This window comes from Puma concolor, chromosome D1 (assembly GCF_028749965.1).
Source record: "Puma concolor isolate L17-30 chromosome D1, mPumCon1.1.hap2, whole genome shotgun sequence".
NCBI classification, from domain to species: domain Eukaryota; kingdom Metazoa; phylum Chordata; class Mammalia; order Carnivora; family Felidae; genus Puma; species Puma concolor.
Genome location: NC_141676.1, coordinates 58,508,106 through 58,529,617, shown reverse-complemented (window position 1 = coordinate 58,529,617; position 21,512 = coordinate 58,508,106). Strand labels below are relative to the sequence as shown.

Here is a 21,512-nt window from a genome sequence, read left to right as displayed (position 1 = left end):
ACCAAGAAGTCATTCACATCCAGCTCCCCTTATGCCTTTGAGTCCTCTCAATCTCAAGATTCTCCCCCTACCAATAGATCTATGGCTTCCCCAAAGTTTGCCTATATTCTTTTTTTTTTTTTTTTTTGTTCTCCTTAGACATTCTTTAGTGCGTGTGTGTGACAGAATGGCCTTTGGTTTGGCCCAGACACGCTCCTTCACTCTGTAGCAAATCCTTCATTCAGAGGGTCTAGGTCTCCTCTATTCCTTTCCTGAGCTCATAGTGGTGATCTGCAGGCTTCACAAGGATGTTGTTATGGCCAGCACATAGTAGGTGCTCATTAAAGATATGCTATGTGAACATGTGAATGGTTCCTTCCCTGCTGGGGTGCAATAGAACACTCAGTAGACAAAGATGCTGCCGCCTCCTAGCCATGGCTGTGGGCAAGTCACTTCACATCTCTGAGCTTCAGTTTCTTTACCTTTAAAGTGGGGATAATAATGCCTACACTTCACAAGGATATAAAGGAGATGCATGTGACTAGTATAGAACCTAACACAAAGTTCAACATATTCATTCTCAGTCTCCATCCGTCAAGCCTGAAGAAGTCTCAAGTTCCTGGTCATCATCCTCCTACTATCTTAGTCTGGTATCTAAACCAAAATGACCTCTGTCTAGGGTCCCCTGTATTGTCCAGGAGGCAGTGTGGAGAGGAAACAACCTAGGTTTGAATTCTGACACCAGCACTTCTGAGCTGTATGAATTCGGACCTGTCTGCCTACTTGTGAAAGGAACATAATGTCACTTACCTCATAGGGCTGCTGTGAGGATTCAATGAAATGAGTGTAAAGTGAATTAGATGACACCCCAAATCTGATGACTGTTATGATTTGCCTGGTGAACAGAAGTGCTAATGTGTGTTCCTGAAAACCATGCCTGTGATTGTGCTGCCCTCCTGTGGACAGAGGCCACACAGCCCAGCAAAGGGACCACCCATCCTCACACACACCCTACCAAGGGCTTGGTGGGAGAAATCCCATCACACACAAGGCACTTTTCTTCTTTGCTAGGGAGCTCATGCTTTGTTCTGAAATATTTAGGGAACATCTAAACCAGAACTTCTTAGAATTAATGTGGTTGTTAGAGTGCAGATCAGTTGACTCAATAGGTCTGGGGTAGAGACAAAATCTTTAATAAGCTTCCAGATGAAACCGATGCTACTGGTCCCCAGACCACTCTGAGTAAAGGTCTTAAGTACAATATAGCAGTGACATGACAGGAACTATTTATTAAATGCTTAACTTACCCTGTGCCAGTTACTGAGAGAACCAGGTAACCTATATTAAGTTACATAGTCTTCAAGACTGTGAGGTAGGTACTGCTGATCATTTTTCAGAGGAGGAAACTGCAGCACAAAGAGAGAAAGTACGTGGCTATCTCACACAGCCTGTAAGGGGAGGGCCTTGGGTTCTAATTTAGACAGTCTGGCTCTAAAGCCTAATAGAAAGAAGACTCCCGAGAATGTGTAGAGGATGACCAAGGGAGAGACTATGGTAAGAAACCAGCAAGGGTACTGAGTGAGCTAGCTGACAGATGAGGCCTAAGCTATGGCAGGGGCTGTGGGATGGAAAACAGGAGACAGAAAAGAGCATGGGTATGGGTTTGGTGGTAAGCCAGATATGGGTATAAGAGGGAATCATCTAGAGAGCTCTGCGTGTCTGGTTTGGACAATGGAGAGATGGTGGTACCTACCACTTACAGAGCAAGGGAACATGGAAGGAAGAACAAGTTTTAGGGGGAAGGTGAGTTTGGTTTCAGGAATGGTTAATATGAGTGGCTTTTTGGTCATCTGGGAGAGATAGAAGGAGGAAGACAGATCTAAGTATCTAGAGCTCAGGAGATGATCTGGGTTGTGGACAAAGTTCTGGTATTGGCTGATGTGAAGCCATGAGTGCCTGAATTCACGTGAACAGTGCACAAACTGTCCTGTTCTGGGCCAAAGCTGACCATGCAAATAGCTGGAAGAATGGGACTGGAATCTGGGTCTCCCTGGCTGCAGTAGAGGCTGGCTCTGCCCATTCCACTGGGATTCTGGATGTGGGGAGGAGGCAGAGCATATGATGCTGATGGGCTTCAGGAAAGGGGTTTCTAGAGCCCTATGGTGACTAAATCCAACAAACTGTCCCCTGCCCCCAGATCAACAGAAATAAGGACAACCCCATGGAGAAAGACAAGATCAATAAACATTGGGAGATATTTATTTTCTTTAAACAAGGTCATAAATAACAAAGAAACAAAGTAGGTCCCAGACTCTGGACCGTGCAGCAGGACAGGGATAGGAAGTTGTTGGGTGGAAAGGTGGAGGGGATTACGCATCACCTAAGACAGTCACAGAAAAGATGGGCTGCAGGAGACTGCCCCTTCCTGCCCTTGGAAATGGCGTGCCTGGGCAGTAGGGGGAGGCCGCAGTGCTGTGATGAGGCAGCCGGAAGAGGGCAAAGATTGAGGATGCTGGGCTGTACTGTTTCTATGAAGAGTGACATGGAAACCACAAATGGTGAAGATAAGCTGTGGGTCTAGAAGAGGCAAGCGGGCACTCTGCACACCTCCAGGGACCAATTATGAAAATGGTTAAATTTGATTCTTAAAAACAACTCCACAGGCTTTGGCCTATGGCTTTGTGCATGGGCTGTATTTAACCTGGGTTGTTCTGTGGCAGGTGAGGGCTCAAGAGGCCCCTGGAGCAGCCTGGCCTCAGCCCAGGGCAGGTGCCCAGACATGTGGGAGAGGGACAGTGGGCTCTCCCCAGATGGGAGGCCATGTGCTTGGACTGGCTGGACCTGATTTTCAGGCTGGTTTCTTGTGATGCTATCCAACACCCCTCCCCATTCCTAAGGATGGGATCCTGGCCTCTCTGGGTCTTCCAAGCCTGGAAGAGTAAGACTGGGATAAAAAGGTACCTGACTGGTATTTTATTTGAAAGGAAATATAAGGACCACCCTGTGCATGGTCCATCCCATGAGGTAGGGCAGGACCATACCAAGAACAATCTTAAGGAATGGAGGTCCCTGAGCCTGGGGAGACATTTGGACCCAGGTGCATTGCCTAATACCAGGAATAGGGGCCCAGGGTGGCGGTTCTGATGGAGGCTTCACCCTAGGCAAGGTAAGAAGAACAGGCAGGGGCTACCCCTGAACAGGGAAGGGGTGGGAGCTGGGGAGCCTTGGACTAAGTTGGTCGAGGTTGGTCAAAGGCCCTGGAAAACAATGCTTTTGGCAGGAATACACAAAAGGGTTTGTACATCTGGGGATGCCCGTCTATAGGGAGCCGGTGTCACATGGTCGGGCGGGATGGTGAGGAGGAGACAGCGGCATCACAGTGGCCTCTGGTGCGATGTATTTACAACAGAGCTCAGTGTTGGGGGAGGGACGGATAGCAGGTTACTAACAGCCAGGAAACACACTGTGAAGAATGGAAAGAGAAGGAAAACAAATGTGACCATTACTAGTTTTCTCCTGCTCACACTGTCTCCTCCAGAAAGCCCAGGCCTTCATGATCACAAGGGCCCTGTAGATTGTCCGACCTCCCCACAGCCCCATCTAGGTCTAGACACAGGGTCTGTGAAGGGGTGATATGACAAAAGCTCCAAATGGTCCAGGGGCCCCAGACACTATTATTATCAAGAAAAACTAAGTCTTTACTTTTGATTCCTGGGATCCATTAATAGTTAGTTGCTTGAGGGGTGGTTTTGCATAAAGGAGTCACTTGTACCAGGCTCCTGTCATCATTTCCAATGCCGACCCTGCCCTGTGATCCTCACTTCCCAGGCCCTGGCATTTAGAGTTTTCTAATGCAGAAGCGATTTCTTTTCTTCAACATTTCTTCTTCAAATTCCTAAAGGTAGGGAACCAGTTCCCCTGGACCCTCACCAAAATTAGGACTTTCCAACTGGCAGGTATGACTCATTGGGTTTGTGGGCTGAGAATCAGGGACATTCTGTAGCACAGATCAGGAGTTCCCTAGGGTGGGGGCCCAGTCTGTGTGGTTTGGGTAATCATGCCTCTCTTCCTCCTCCTCCTTGACAGAGTCTAACTATGTCTCCTTAATCAGATGAAGAGCTTCCTAGGGTGAGAGGCACCCTTTTCCCTTTAAACCAGTGGTTCTCAACTGTTAGTGATTTTGTCTTCCTTGAGACATTTGGTAAAACCTAAAGACGTTTTTCCTTGCCATAACTTTGAGTGTGTATGTTGGAGTGCTACTGGCTTCTAGTGTGTTAGAGGCTAGGGATGCTGTCAAACATCCTATAATGCACAAGACAGGCCCCCAAATGTCAACAGTACTGAGGTTGAAAACCCAGCTCTGGATCTCTATACAGTTTCCATGGCCTGCCCAGCCTTCCTCAGCAGCAGGGCAGGAGATGGCATACAGAACTTACCTAAGAGCTTGGAAAAAGACGGATTCCCACCCTAGCCTCCTCAGACAAGGGGCACCTCAAGAAGTGGGGGGATTTCTTTAAGAAGTCAGCTGGAGTAGGGACTAGGCATAATTTAATCTCATCTCTGCAACAACCCACTGGACCAAAGCACACAGAAACAATCAACCATCGCTTAACAAAAACACACATACTTGGTTCCATGTTGAGGAGGAAGAAAAAAGGCATGGTGACCCAAACTGGGCAGGGGTAAGGTAGAGATATTTACAACATTACAAATATCTTTTTGCTGTGGTTGGCCAGCACTGCTGGGCTCTTTAAACCTGTGTTACTTCCTTACCACTGGAATCCACCGATGGGCTCTGCAAACCTGTGCCGGATCAGGAAAGTGGCAACAGCTTCAGCTACCTGGAAAAGGGAGAGATATTCCAGGCTATGTGACATTAACAGTGGGGATCACCTCTGGAGGTCCTGTATGCTTTTTTGGGAAGGTTAGGCTCTATAGTGGACTCATGGGACCTGCTGGATTTGAAATCTAAAGGATCTGAGTCCTGGCAGGGCCAGGGAGACTCTTCCCCACCGTCCTTGCCAGGGATAGCTCCAGAGAAGTCAAGGGGAATGATGTGAAGGCTTATTTATCCCTGAAAATCACAAAGCATCTTATTCCCATAGGAGGAGTACATATTAACTACTAACTATGCCTATAGTTTAGGAGGCAGTTTCTACCCCAATTTTCCCTTTTTAAACCTGGCTTTTGGGGAAAAGAGAGAAGCAGAGCTCAAGATCTTGACCAGAGTGACCTGGGATGAAACGGCAAGGTGCCAGTGGCTCCTCAGCACATACACAGAAAGCTAAGTAAGACCATAAGCAGCTGCCAGGGAGAGGTTTGGGGAGATGGTGCAAGTTGTATCTGCATAGGCCCCACAAAAGCTGCTGAGGGCAACACAGGCTAACTCAAGGGTTTGTACTATTTTCTGTGAGAGCCAAAGTTACTCTCACAGCTGTCCTTCAACAGTCACAGAGCACCAGACTCACCTTGTCGGGGGCATCCTCATGGACTGCGTGGCCACACTGGGGTAGGACCTGCATCTGGAACTTTCCTGGAGAGGAAACAAATCCAGGTGATCTCAGGGACTAAAATGATCCCTTCCTGGGGCGCCTGGGTGGCTCAGTCAGTTAAGCATCTGACTCTTGGTTTTGGCTCAGGTCATGATCTCACAGTTTGCGAGTATGAGCCCACATCAGGCTTTGCACTGACAGTGTGAAGCCTGCTTGGGATTCTTTCTTTCCCTCTTCCTCTATCCCCTCCCACACTTTGTTTTTCAAAAAAAAACAAAAACAAAAAACAAAACAAAACAAAAAAAACATAAATAAAATGGCCCTTTCCTTACCAGCTCTGCAGTCTCACAGGCTACACTAGGAGTTCAGAACCTCCCTAACTACTACCCTCCCCAATAGTCTGGACCCAATCACCAAGGTTTGAGGAGAATGTAACCTTAGGCAAATGATTTTCCCTTCATTTTTTCCTTTGGCACGCATTTACTTTGGGCCAGACACACAGGAAGAAACAGTTCCTGTTTTCAGGGGATTTATAGTCTTGTAAGGGAACACAAAAAACAAAATTTTAATGTAGCATGTGGTTCCTATGATAAAAGAGTACACGGAACTGGAAAAACATAGGAAAGGAGGCTTCACAATCAAATAAGGATATAGGAAGGCTTCCCACACACAGCGGGGGGGGGGGGGGGGGTTGGGGGGAGCCTATACAAAGGAAAGGAGGATGAAATGGCATTTGCTCCCGGAAATAAAAAGGTTGACATGGAGCTCATGAGAGTTAACAATGAGGCTGGAGAGGAGAGCAAGGATCATACCATTAAAGGTTTTGTAAGCTATGTTAAGGATTTTGAAATTTATTATAACAAGAATAAGTTTCCATTTGAGCGCTTAATATATGCCAGACTATACTAACCACTTTCTCACACTTGTAGAACATTGTAAGCTCACCATTAATGTGATAGCTATTAAGAGTGAACCAAGATAACTGATAAAGCAAGATCCCAAAGCAGACCAAAGGATATGGGACCTAAGTAGAACAGACTCTCAGAGCCTAAGTGGCTCTATTACAAAGTAAGGCAATATGCTCTGAAGTCCTCTGGTCATCACATTCTAGGATTCTTACTCCAATTACACAGTGCTTTAAAATTTTTTCAAAATACTCTTCTATCCATTTTTTAAGCTGATTCTCAATCTACCCTATAAAACTTAACAGGACAAACACTGAAATTCTTTTCTGAGATAATGAAACTAATACCACGGTTAGTCATTTGTCCAAGTCTGCTTATTTAATCAATAGAGGAACTAAGACCATTCCATTCAGTAAGGCCCAACTTATGCCCATCCTCTTGCTGTAGTCTGCCCCTGGGTGCTCCAGCTTAGTCCAGCCTAATCTCCTCCCTCTTGTATCCCCTAAGGTACTACTACTAACACGTATGGATCCAAACAGAGCAGCTTGTGCCCCTCTTGTTTTGTAAGCTTATATTTTATATGCCACTGGTGGCTTGCCTTCCCAAGAGTATTCCATTTCTGTAAAACAGAGCCTAATATCATTACTTGCTCTATATTCCTAATAGAGCCCAACACAGGGCAAGACATTGAGTAAGTGTTTAGTAAGTCTTAACGAGTAACTGAGCGAATGACCTGATAACACAACTCCAATCACCCTGGACTTGATGTCTAGGATGCATTTTTTTGTTCCTACATACTAACAACATTGTACCTGGTAAATAAAATAACAATCATGGGTAATCCTCACAATTATTCTATGAAGTGGGCATATTTCCAAACGCTTCCCTCCAATTTTACAGATAAAGAACCTTATGTTTAGACAGCATAAAGTATTTACCCAAGTAGTATCATGAATGAATGCTAGGTTTCTAGGAATCTATAACTAACTTAGCAGGTTTAAACACAATGCTGGGAAGGCTGTGGTTTGGATCTATGCCAACTTGGCCATTTCCCTTTGTTTTATGGGATGTCCCTCACTTCAGCCATTTACTTTCTATACTCATGGGATGCTTTGAAAGAGAAAGTAGTCTTGGCATAATCCTTACTTACTGGGGAAATAGCAGGAAATCATGAGTACTTCCTGAATATAATGAAGCCATCATTTGTCAGACTTACTTCACACACATTTTCTCAGTTAAATACCAAACAAATGTATTAAGATATAGCATTATTTCCATTTTACAGATGAAGAAACTTGGGATTAAAGAAGTTAGCAATTCATTCAACCACAACACTAGTAACAGTGACTCACCACCCAGGACTGTCTGATTTCAAGGCTGGTGATCAATAATGGTTTCTTTCAAATGCTATTCAGTCCAGATCAACTGCTTTCAGATAGTCTCAGGGGCCATATCTGATTCTTCTGTCTGTCCAGCATTACGCATAGGTCTTAGATAGAAACACTGCTTAGGAAAGATTTGCTTGAATTGAATTTAAGGAAAGATGTCTAAGCTCAAAATTACCAACATCAGTGCCATAAAACTCACACAGTCCCAGTCCATGGTCTTGCTCCAAGCTTTAGGCTACTTCAAGGTAGAGGAAGGGTAGGGGAGAAGTGCCTGGGTCCAGGATGTAATAATCATTCAGGAGCCTTTGAACAACTATTGTGAGGGAATATAGTCCCTTTTACTGTGGAGAGCTTAAGGACAGCTAAAAGAACAATTTGAGCCCATGAACATCCAAGTAGAGATGTCCAACAGGTTTGATATATGGGCCAGGTCTACAGCTCAGGAGAGAGGTATGAGTTGGACGTTTAGCTTTGGGTGTTATCAGGGTATAAACAGAAGCCATGAGATTGCCCAGAGAGAGTAACCAGAAAAAAAAGAAGGTCAAGAACAGAATCTGGTTAAGACTGAAAATCTGGCCTTAGAGTTAGCACCTCTTCTTCCCATACCTGAAAAGATGTCAATGCCTATTGACTTCACCTTTACCAAACTTTTCATCTATACTAAAGCAAGAGCCTCCACAAAACTGGTCCCACAGCCTCCACTTCCATCTGGCCAACACACCTGGACCTGAACACAATATGTCGCTTTTCTACTCATTATACCTCATGATCCCTGTGAAGCTGCCATCAACTTTCTCATTTTACAGACTGAGAAATTTTACACTCATTTTATAGGGTGGTAAAATGAGTAGGAAAGAAGCAGTACTCAAAGTCAGGTCTCCCAACCTCAGAGTCTGTGCTTTTACCACCTCACCAGGCTATCTTCTAAACACAGTTTACATCTTTATGCATTCCATTATCCTGCATCTTTTCCTTTCCTATGAATTCCAACAGTGATAAAAATACTGATCAGTAGGGGAGCCTGGGTGGCTCAGTCAGTTAAGCCTCTGACTTTGGCTCAGGTCACGATCTTGTGGTTCACAAGTTTGAGCCCTGAGTCGGGCTCTGTGCTGACAGTTCAGAACCTGGAGCCTTCAGATTCCTTGTCTCCCTCTCTCTCTGCCCCTTCCTGCTCACGCTCTGTTTCTATCAAAAATAAATTAAAACATTAAAAAAATTTTTTTAAATTTTTAAAAAAATTTTAAATTTAAAAAAAATTTTTAAAAATTAAAAAAAATACTGATAAGTATTCAGAATATCTCCTTTCACAATATTATATATTTATAGGGTACTTTATGGTTTATATTGCTCTCTGCAAAGACACATTCTCATTTTAATCCTTACAACTCTGAGATGTAAATGGTAATTAAGTCCCATTTTTAGATGGCAAAAAAAAAAAAAAAAATGAAGCTCAGAAAAGGGAAATATTTGCCTATAATCAAATAGTGGGTCAGGAATGGATGTTGATGTCAAGTTTCAGGTAACTCAAAGCTCATTAATTTCCACATGACTATGTCCCTTTCTCTGCCCTCAGAGAAAGACCTGGAGACAAAATTTCTTGATGACTTACCTTGCATTTGGCCAATAGTCAGATCCTTATCCAATCTATCAACACCTAGAACAAAATAGGAGAATCCGGAAGTAGCTTACTAGAAAAGGCTGTGCGAAACAGGTTTTGCTATTCAAGTAGGAAAAACTGCTACAAAGTTGTAAATATGATGACATTATCAACTCGTGTTAATGCCAATCCCAACTCCTTGAGGGTATATGCTCACCACATGAAGCTTTCCAGAATGAGGTTCCCTTGCAATCTTTTTGCTCATTTAAACTGGTTTCTGAAAACAGGGTTTTACTGTAAAAATTTTCATTATACTCAGAATATCTTTATACCACTCTAGAAGGCCTTGGGCTTAACCAGGGACTGAAGGCAAGCCAGAATTAAGCTATCCCAGATGAATGCTTATGCTTAGTTAGGTTTAGGGATTTGGTATGGAGAGGAGAAAAGCACAAATGAGTGAGGATGGGACTTCACTTTGGAAGTCACTACCCATTTGATGAGTAGTTTTAACAAGGACATATTCAGCTGATGATATACCTACGCTGCTATGGACTGAACTGTGTCCTCCCCCCAATTTGTACGTTGAAGCCCTAATCCACAATGTGACCGCATTTGGAGATATGGAAATAATTAGGGTCAAAATGAAGAAGTAATTAAGGTTAAATGGGGTCATTTGGGTAGGGCCTTCATATGACAGGATTAATATCCTTTTAAGAATAAACACCAGGGAGCTTACTCTCTTCTGCCATATAAGGACATAGTGAGAAAGCATAGTTGTCTGCAAGCCAGTAAGAAAGCTCCCACCAGAACTTGACTGTGCTGGTACCCTGATCTCAGACTTCTTCCAGAACTGTGAGAAAATAAATTCACTGTTTAAGCACCCAATCTATAATATTTTGTTATGGCAGCCTCAGCTAATACATACACATACACACTTACCAGCCAAGAGCAGCAATTTAGGAATAGGACAACTAAGAAAGAGATTGGATAAGCCTCGGAACCAGCCATCCCAGTATTTTTCTGTTTTCGCCAGTTCAATTCTCCAAGTGTACGGATGGTCTTTCTTGGTCTGGAGGAATAAGAGCAAGTTCTGAGTCTCTGAGGGCAACCCCTGGAGGAACAGGATAATAACTAGGTCCCTGGGAAAAGGAAAGGGAAGGAAACTAGCACTTATTAAGGGCCTACTATGTCCCAGACATTTTCACATACACTTAATCAATTATAAGAGTCTTATGATATAGGTTATTGTTGTAATTCCCATGTTTAAATAACTAGAAGTTTACTTTTTACTTCTATTAATTTCAGTGGACTTAGGAAACTTTCTTAAAGTCACAAAGCTAGTAAATGGTAGAGCCAAGACTGAGCTTCTCTTATATCCATTTGGCGAAAAGAACATATCCATCAAAAGAATAATTACATGGGAATGCAAGCTGGTCAGACACTCTGAAAAACAGTATGGAGGTTCCTCAAAAAACTAATAATAGAACTACCCTACGACCCAGCAATGGCACTACTAGGCATTTATCCGTGGGATACAGGTGTGCTGTTTCAAAGGGACACATGCATCTCCATGTTTATAGCAGCACTATCAACAATAGACAAAGTATGGAAAGAGCCCAAATGTCCATCGATGGATGAATGGATAAAGAAGATGTGGTATATATATACAATGGAGTATCACTCGGCAATCAAAAAGAATGAAATCCTGCCACTTGCAACTACGTGGATGGAACTGGAGGGTATTATGCTAAGTGATATTAGTCAGAGAAAGACACAAATCATATGACTTCACTCATATGAAGGCGTTAAGAGACAAAAGAGATGAACATAAGGGAAGGGAAACAAAAATAATATAAAAACAGGGAGGGGGACAAAACAGAAGAGACTCCTAAATATGGAGAACAAACTGAGGGTTGCTGGAGGGGTTGTGGGAGGGGGGATGGGCTAAATGGGTAAGGGGCATTAAAGAATCTACTCCTGAAATCATTGTTTCACTATATGCTAATTTGGATGTAAATTTTAAAAAATAAAAAATAAAATTAAAAAAAATTTAAAAAAGAATAATTACAAAAAGCACAGTGCAGTATGAAAAAAATGCTGATGATATACTATTAAGAGAAAGAAGCAGAGTATAACATGTCATCTAAGTGAGCATTACTACTGGAAAAATGTGGTACATAGAAGGAACTGGAAGGAAAAAGGGAAAATACGTTGATTTGTTAGAACATTTTTTCTTATATTTTGATTAATAATAATGATATAATGTCCCCGCTATAGTCATCTGAAAAAGGAAACCTGACTCAAATATTACAAAATATATCTTAATATAGGGGAAGGGAAGGAAAAATAAGATAAATACAGAGAGGGAGACTCTTAAATACAGAGAACAAACTGAGGGTTGCTGGAAAGGAGGTGGGTGGGGAGATGGGTTAAATGGGTGATGCGCATTAAGGAGGGAGCTTTTCAAGATGAGCACTGGGTGTCATAGGTTAAGAGATGAATCACTGGGTTCTACTCCTAAAGCCAAGACTACACTGTATGTTAACCAGAATTAAAAAAATATCTATATCTATATCTATATATCTATATCTATATGTGAAATCCTGATATATAGTAGACAGGCACAAAGTATGCACTCATCAAATACAAGCTGAACAAATAAATGATTCTCTATACTTTTCTGGATCACTGAAAATTTGACATATTATAATTGAAATAAACAATTGGGATACCACAGCAACCACAATATGAAAACCTAGAAGTGAACATGAGACAGCAACATACTGTGTTAGAGATCATTAGATGATTAAGATGTCCATACCACCCAAAACGATCTGCAGGTTCAAAACAATCCCTATCAAAATCCCAATGACATTTTTACAAAAATAGAAAAATTCATCAAAAATTCATATGGAATCTCAAGGGACCCCAAATAGCCAAAACAATTTTGAAAAAGAACAAAATTGGAAGACTCATGCTCTCTAATTTCAAAACATATTGCAAAGCTACAGTAATCCAAATCGCATGGTATTGGTCTAAAGACAAAGAGACCAATGGAATACACTAGACAGCCCAGAAATAAACTCTCACATATATGGCTAAATGGTCTTTAACAAGGGTCCAAGATGATTCAATGGAGAAAGGATAGTTTTTTCAAGTGGTGTTGGGAAAACTGAATATCCACATGCAAAAATAATGAAGTTGGACAATACACAAATTTAACTCAAATGGATAAAGACTTAAATGTAAGACCTCAAACCATAAAACTTCTAGAAGAAAACATAGAGGAAAGCTTCATGTAGTTTTTCATGACATTGAATTTGACAATGATTTCTTGGTTATAACACAAAAATCAGAGGCAACAAAAGCAAAATTAGATAAATGGACTACATTAAACTTAAAAAACTTTGGCACATCAAAGAACACAATCAACAGAGTGAAAAGGTACAGAATGGGAGAAAATATTTACAAATCATATATCTGATAAGGGGTTAATATTCAGAATATATAAGGAACTCCTACAACTCAATAGCAAAAAAAAAAAAAAAAAAAAAAAAAATCAAACAACCTGAATAAAAAAATGAGCCAAGGACATGAACAGACATTTCTCCAAAGAAGATATACAAATGGCTAATAAGTACACAAAAAGATACTTAACATCACTAATCATCAGGGGAATGCAAATCAAAGCCACAATGACATATCACTTTGCACCTATTAGGATGGCTATTATCAAAAAAGACCAAATAACCAGTGTTGGCAAGGATGTGGAGAAACTGGAACACCTGGGGCACGGTTGGTGGGATTACACAATGGTACAACCACTATGAAGACAGCATGGAAGTTACTCAAAAATTAAAAATAAAACTACCATATTATCCAGCAATCTCACTTCTGGGTATATATCCAGAAGAAGTGAAAGCAGGGTCTTGAAGAAATATTTGCAGACCCATGTTCATAGCAACATTACTCACAACAGTCAAGAGGTGTAAACACTCCAAATGTTTATTGATGGATGAATGGATAAACAAAATGTACTATATACATATTACTTAGCTTAAAGAAGGAGATTTTGTCACATGCTACAACACAGAGGAAACGTGAGGATGTTTTGTTAACTAAAACAAGCCAGTTACAAAAAGACAAATACTGATTCTACTTCTATGAGGTATCTAAAGTAGTGGAATTCATACAAACAGAAAGTAAAATGGTAGGTATGGGGGAAAAGGGAAATTGTTTAATGAGTATAGAGTTTCAGATATGCAAGATGAAAAAGTTCTGGAGATCTGTTTCACAACAGTGTGAACACTACCGGATTATACACTTAAAAATGATTGAGGTGGTGGGGCGCCTGGGTGGCTCAGTCAGTTGAGCATCCAACTCTTGATTTTGGCTCAGGTCATGATCCCAGAGTAGTGGGCTCGAGCCCTGCATTAGGCTCTGTGCTAAGCATGGAGCCTGCTTAGGATTCATACTCTCTGTCTGTCTGTCTGTGTCTCTCCTGCCCTTCTCCCCTCTTGTGCACTTAAAAAAAAAAAAAAAAGATTAAAGTGGTAAATTTTATGTTATGTATTTTTTAAACCAAAATATAAAAAAGGAAAGAAAAAGAACATGGGGTGGGTAGTCAGGAAACTTGGGTCTTCCGGTTCTCACTAAAGTGCTGCATGGGCAACACTTCCCATTTCTAATTTATGAGCCATTTCTAATAGATTTCCACAGTCAGAGACAGCAAGACCCTCTTAAATGCACAAGGTACTTCATATGCAAATGACAAATTTAAGGTAAGGGAACTTCCAAGGATAATAATACTATAAAAAGAAATTTTAAAAAAGGAGTTCATCTCAAGTCCTAAAAATGTAAAAATAAAAAATCTGGATAGAATTAAGAGTTGCTCCTGTATTTAGGCTTATGATAATAAATCTTTTCTCTGGAGAGGTGGATCATAAAGTTAGTTTAGTTTGGATGCCTTCCTCTGACAAATGGTAATAAAACAGATTGATGTAAGAAACAAAACAGATGAACACAGGGGGGCAAAAAGAGAGGCAAACCAGAAAACAGACTCTTAACTACCAAGAACAAACTGAGGGTTGCTGGAGGGATGGGTTAAATGCATGATAGATATGAAGGAAGGCACTTGGGATGAGCATGGGATGTTATATTATATGTAAGTGATGAATCACTAAATTCTACACCTGAAACTAATATTACACTGTATGTTAACTACTGGAATTTAAATAAAAACTTGAAAAAAGAAAAAAAAAGAAAAAAAAAACAAATCGATGTAATGAGATCTAATTGTTGGCTAGGAGAAGCAGAAAGCTGGCTACCAATTTTCCTGGTATGTTCACCTGGGCAGGATGCGATTCTCCACACAGGGCATCAACCACAGGCTTTGCATTATTTTTCAACACCTCACTTGAAAAGAACTTAGGAAGATAGGCTTTGGGTCAGTCAGGCCTGATTTAATGCAAATCCCAGCTCCACCATCAACTAATTCATGATGGGTCCCTTGGGAAAGTTACCTAACTTCTCCAAGCCTGTTTTCTTAGTTATTAAGTGGGCAACACAAAATCTCAAAGGATTGTTGTAAAGATGAACTAAAAATACTCATGTATGTAAAACAAGAGGAACATGGTCCGGCATACAACAAGTAATTAAAACACCAAAATCTTAAGAATATGGGATTTCAATAATCTTGAAAAAGAAGAACAAAGTTGGAAGACTTACACTTCCCGATTTCAAAACTTACTATGAAGCTACAATAATGAAGACTGTGCACTTGCTTATAAAGATAGACATATATATATATATATATATATATATATATATATATATATATATATATATATATATATATAATGGAACAGAACTGAGAGTCCAGAGACAAAGCCTGGCATTTATGGTCATTTGATTTCCAACAAGGGATGCAAGACAAGTAAATGGGAAAGAGAAGTCTTACCAACAAACGATCCTGAGACAGCTGGACATCCACATGCAAAAGAATGAAGTTACACCCCCAACATCATACTATACACAAAAATTAACTCAAAATGGATCATAGACCTAAATATAAGTGCTAAAACTAGAAAACTCTTAGAAGAAAACATACACATAAACCTTTGTGACCCTGGGCTAGGCAAAACCTTCTTAGATATGGTGCAACAAAATAGTAACTAGATAAAATAAATTTCTTCAAAATCAAACTTATGCACTTCCAAGAACATCATCAAGAACATGAAAAGACAATCTGTGTAACAGGAGAAAATACCTGCAAATCAGGGACTTGTATCTAGAATATAATAAAGAACTCCTACTATTCAATAATAAAAAGATAAAATACCCTACTGAAAAAATGGGCAAAGGATCTGATTATACATTTCTCCAGAGAGAAAATGGATAGTAAGCCCATGAAAAGATGCTCAACATCAATAGTCATCAGGAAAATGTAAATCAAAACCACAAGAAGATACCACTTCATACCCATTAGGATGGCTATAATCAAAAAGAGAGACAATATTACAAGTGCTGACAAGGATGTAGAAAACTCATACACTAGTGGTGGCAATATAAAGTGCTGCAGGCATTTTGGAAGATAGTCTGGCTACTCCTCAAATGATTAAACACAAAGTTAGCATCCAGCAATTTCACTTGTAGGTGCATACCCGAGAAAAATAAAAACCTATGTCCACACCAAAACTTGTACACCATTGTTCATACCAGCATTATTCATAACAGACAAAAAAGTGAAAACGATCCAAATGTCTATCAACTGATGAATGGATAAAAACTGTGGTCTATCCATACAAAGGGATATTATTCAGCTATAAACAGGAATGAAGTTCTAATATATGCTACAACATGGATAAACCTTGAAAACATTATGCTAAGGTAAAATAAGCCAGTCACAAAAGACTATATATTAATGATTCCATTTATATTAAATGTCCAGATTAGGCAAACCTAAAGAGACAAAAAGTAGATTAGTGGATGCCTAGGGCTGGGAAGGTTGAGGAGAAATGGGAAGCAACTGCAAACAGGTATGACATTTCTTTTACAAGTGATGAAAAATGTTCTAAAATTAGATTGGGATGGTTGCACAATTCTGAGACTCTACTAAAAACCACTGAATTGTATACTTTGGGTAAGTTACCTCTCAATAAAACAATTTAAAAAAAGAGAGATTTACACGTAAAGGAATACCTCCTGAACAACTGAAGTTTATTGCTTTAAGGACCAAAAATTAAAAAGTTTCCCTTTTCTTTTCCGTATTTTAATCATTTTGTATTAGACATCACCCCCCACCACCAATGTATACCTTGTATTCTTTCACACACCAAAATGGATGCAATAGAACTCTTATGTATGTCTCAGGATCATTTCAAACACCACTTTTTATATTATGTTGTAACAGAGATGCCCCTAAGAGGGGCTCTAAATGGCTGGCTATCATACTTTAGAAGTTGTGACTGTTGCCAACTAATCTCTGACAAAGCAGGAAAGAATATCCAATGGAAGAAAGACAGTCTCTTTAACAAATGGTGTTGGCGGGCGCCTGGGTGGCGCAGTCGGTTAAGCGTCCGACTTCAGCCAGGTCACAATCTCGCGGTCCGTGAGTTCGCGGTCCGTGAGTTCGAGCCCCGCATCGGGCTCTGGGCTGATGGCTCGGAGCCTGGAGCCTGTTTCCGATTCTGTGTCTCCCTCTCTCTCTGCCCCTCCCCCATTCATGCTCTGTCTCTCTCTGTCCCAAAAATAAATAAACGTTGAAAAAAAAAAAAACAAATGGTGTTGGGAGAGCTGGACAGCAACATGCAGAAGAATGAAACTAGACCACTTTCTTACACCATTCACAAAAATAAACTCAAAATGGATAAAGGACCTGAATGTGAGACAGGAAACCATCAAAACTGTAGAGGAGAAAGCAGGAAAAAACCTCTCTGACCTCAGCCACAGCAATTTCTTACTCGACACATCCCCAAAGGCAAGGGAATTAAAAGCAAAAATGAACTATTGGGACCTCATGAAGATAAAAAGCTTCTTCTGCACTGCAAAGGAAACAATCAACAAAACTAAAAGGCAACCAACAGAATGGGAAAAGTTATTTGCAAATGACATATCTGATAAAAGGCTAGTATCCAAAACCTATAAAGAACTCACCAAACTCCACACCCGAAAAACAAATAACCCAGTGAAGAAATGGGCAGAAAACATGAATAGACACTTCTCTAAAGAAGACATCCAGATGGCCAACAGGCACATGAAAAGATGCTCAACGTCACTCCTCATCAGGGAAAGACAAATCAAAACCACACTCACATACCACCTCATGCCAGTCAGAGTGGCTACAATGAATAAATCAGGAGACTATAGACGCTGGTGAGGATGTGGAGAAACAGAAACCCTCTTGCACTGTTGGTGGGAATGCAAACTGGTGTAGCCACTCTGGAAAACAGTGTGGAGGTTTCTCAAAAAATTAAAAATAGATCTACCCTACGACCCAGCAATAGCACTGCTAGGAATTTACCCAAGGGATACAAGAGTGCTGACGCATAGGGGCACATGTACCCCAATGTTTATAGCAGCACTTTCAACAATAGCCAAATTATGGAAAGAGCCTAAATGTCCATCAACTGATGAATGGATAAAGAAATTGTGGTTTATATACACAATGGAATACTACGTAATGATAAAGAATGAAATATGGCCTTTTGTAGCAACGTGGATGGAACTGAAGAGTGTTATGCTAAGTGAAATAAGTCATACAGAGAAAGACAGACACCATATGTTTTCACTCCTATGTGGATCCTGAGAAACTTAACAGAAGACCATGGGGGAGGGGAAGGAAAAAAAAAAAAGGTTAGAGAGGGTGGAAGGCAAACCATAAGAGACTCTTAAAAACTGAGAACAAACTGAGGATCGATGGGGTGTGGGAGGGAGGGGAGGGTGGGTGATGAGCACTGAGGAGGGCACCTGTTGGGATGAGCACTGGATGTTGTATGGAAACCAATTTGACAATAAATTTCATATTAAAAAAAAAGTGACGGTTTCTGTTGTAGTCATTAAGTTTAATTTGCATTATTAACATTTTCTCCATCATTTTATTTATTTTTCTTTATTGAGATATAATTGACATATAACATTTTGTAGGTTTAAGGTGTACAATGTGTTGATCTGATACATTTATATATTGCTATACTGTAACACCACAGTGACAGCTAACAGCTCTATCATGTCACATTATCATTTCTTTTTTGTGCTGGGAACAATTAAGACCTAGTCTCAGCAACTTATAATAGTATTGTTGCCTATAATTATTATGCTGTGCATTAGATCTCCAGGATCTATAGATCTACTAGTTGCAATAAGCAGTTTCTGTTGTTTGGGGTTTGTGTCCTTCCTCAAGTGTAGATTGTTTTAGCTATACTTCTTATTGCCTCATGTGTCTCAGTCTGCCCTCCTAATAAAACTGCTGGAGTTTATTAAACTGCATATAACTGGGCTTATAAAAAACTGCAAAGAAAAAATGAGCTAGAGTTAAAAATCAGAGGATCTGGATGTGTTTTAGTGCTAACATTTATATGTGACTGTAGGCAAGTATCTGTACCTGACTTATAAAAAACAGTGATAATATCTATAATGCAGAGCTAAAACGAGAACTCGGGACGATAAATGTGATGCACTTAGTATAGCTTGCAGCACATAAAAGACAAAAAGTAATTGGCAGTTTGTATCAGAGTCTCAAATCTACTAAATATTACTCGATTACCTTGGGCAAGTCTCTTCATCTCTGAGTCTCAGTTTCCTTTTTTTTTTTTTTTTTTTTAATTTTTTTTTTAACGTTTATTTATTTTTGAGACAGAGAGAGACAGAGCATGAACGGGGGAGGGTCAGAGAGAGGGAAACACAGAATCTGAAACAGGCTCCAGGCTCTGAGCTGTCAGCACAGAGCCCGACCCGGGGCTCGAACTCACGGACCGCGAGATCATGACCTGAGCTGAAGTCGGCCGCTTAACCGACTGAGCCACACAGGCGCCCCTCTGAGTCTCAGTTTCTAACTGTTAACATGAGAGAAAAGATCTCCCCTCACCTCACACAGTGTAGGGAAGGCAAATTAGTCATGCATTATTTATGTTTTTGTAAACTCCAAAGAGGTACAACAAATTATTTATTGATCTTAAGGATGACAGAAAGAACCTCATTAAATTAAAATACTGTTTGATGAACATACAGTTGATGCTTCAACAATATAGGTTTGGACTGCGCAGGTCCACTTATACGCAGATTTTTTTCACTGAAAACAGTACAGTACTGTAAATGTATTTTTTCTTCTTCATGATTTTCTTAATAACATTTTCTTTTGTCTAGCTTACTTTATTGTAAGAATACAGTATTTGATACATATAAATATACAAATTATGTACTAATTAACTGTTTATATTATTGGTAAGGCTTCTGGTTAATAGTAGGTTATTGGTAATTAAGTTTTTGGGTAGTTAGTAGTTATACTTGGATTTGACAGTGTGGGGGTCAGTGTCCCTAACTCCCATGTTGTTCAAGGGTCAATGTACTCTCCTCCTTGCTAACAGTAGGATCTCCAAATGTAAAGGAATATGTGGTGTATACCAATTCCATTATTTGCCATTAGTAAAATGTTTATAATCCATCCCAGAAAGTCTGCTGCTCATGCTCACCAACCATTTCCAAGAAAAAAAGTACTCTTTCCCACTATTATCCTCAAATCAAGTGCTCAACAAGTACTGACAGGACATTTGCTATGCACACAACTCCAAGCTAAATAATAAGGAAATTCGTATAGAACATCAGATCCTGTGCTTAAAATACACAGGTTATTTTTGTTGGGAGACAAATTCTCGTGAAATTAGAGGACATTGATTATGCATTCTAGAGATGACTACAAGAGACCATAGTATCTCTGAATGTGGTTTATGAAAAACAATTCTATAACTCAGCCATGACTTCAAAAAAGAGTGCTAAGTTATGTCATACAGACTCTCAGTGCTATACTGGAGAGGGACTGATATAAAATGAGGTCAGAAAACATCCCTTAAGAGATATACCTTGAAAGATAAGTAAGATCTAATGGGCTTAGCATAGACTAGTAGGAAATGAGATTGTCTCATGAGATAAACCTCAGGAACAGAAGCAATGAGGTGAGAAAGACCCTGATGAGAAAGCAAGCTGTTTGAGGGGAGGGTATATACTGTGAAGTTTTATGTTCCAATTTGTCAGAGCTATCAACGGTGCCTTATATCCTATAGTTAACCTAAATATCTATAACATCTTCGCCCCCTAAAATATCCAATGGCAAAAAAGGACACGTCACCTCCCCTTCCCTACCCCCACACACTCTGAACCATTCCATATTCCATCCTTCCAAGAATGCCGGCTTTCACTCACCTCCATGTCATCCTCCTTTTTCCTCTTGTTTACTGACTCACTTCCTTCTTCGTCTTCTTCTTCTTCCTCTATGATTCCTTCCACTATAGATTTTGAGCCTTCTGGACTTGTAATTCCTTCACACCTAGGTTTTTTTTTTTAGAAAGTGTTATCATATATCTCTCTATTATATACAAATTATCTCAGAGATACTGATACTTATGGTCTTTTACAATCAAATGTCAGTTAAAATTGACCATGCTTCTGGGAGAAGGAGGATGTGAAACATGTGCATTTTAAAATGTATAGAAGTAGGCCAGGGCTATGGAAGGTCATGGCCAATGTAGGACTATACTCTGAGGGCTGGTTTCCAGTTCTTGCACCAATACTGACCCACAGAAGGGAGTAACCATTCCTTGAGTCATGGCGGCAACAGTTTTACTGGTATTATCTTATATAATTCTCATAACAATCCTATGAGGTAGCCCTGAAAAGTTAAAAAAAAAAAAAATTGTCCAAGATCACCTGGCTCATTAGTACATGAGGCTGGGAGGCAAATCCAGACCCAATTAACATGACAGCATGGTACTTTTCTATTGTACCCTGTTTACAATAGAACAAGTCTCAAACAGAATGGTAAAAGGCCCCCACTTTTAATTGGCTAATAGAAACTGGCAATTACAATAACCATGGGCAGCTGAACCTTGGAGATTAGAACATATGATCCAACCAATTACTGTTGTTTTTCCTCTAAAAA

The 21,512-nt window shown here is 40.2% G+C and overlaps 1 protein-coding gene across 2 annotated transcripts in view; it reads right to left on the bottom strand.

Annotated features, from left to right (window-relative positions):
• Nucleotides 1–2,216: 2,216 nt before the first annotated feature.
• The window catches only part of PPME1 (protein phosphatase methylesterase 1), an 89,611-nt gene continuing 70,315 nt past the window's right edge, over nucleotides 2,217–21,512 (bottom strand). For both annotated transcript variants that reach the window (XM_086678289.1, XM_025928265.2), the window contains 6 exons: nucleotides 20,777–20,900; nucleotides 10,301–10,430; nucleotides 9,374–9,418; nucleotides 5,448–5,512; nucleotides 4,753–4,820; nucleotides 2,217–3,442 (listed from right to left, as the gene is read on the bottom strand). In XM_086678289.1, the coding sequence (XP_086534415.1) occupies nucleotides 3,424–3,442; nucleotides 4,753–4,820; nucleotides 5,448–5,512; nucleotides 9,374–9,418; nucleotides 10,301–10,430; nucleotides 20,777–20,900 (451 nt within the window). In that variant the 3' untranslated portion in view covers nucleotides 2,217–3,423. The remainder of the gene's footprint in view (nucleotides 3,443–4,752; nucleotides 4,821–5,447; nucleotides 5,513–9,373; nucleotides 9,419–10,300; nucleotides 10,431–20,776; nucleotides 20,901–21,512) is intronic.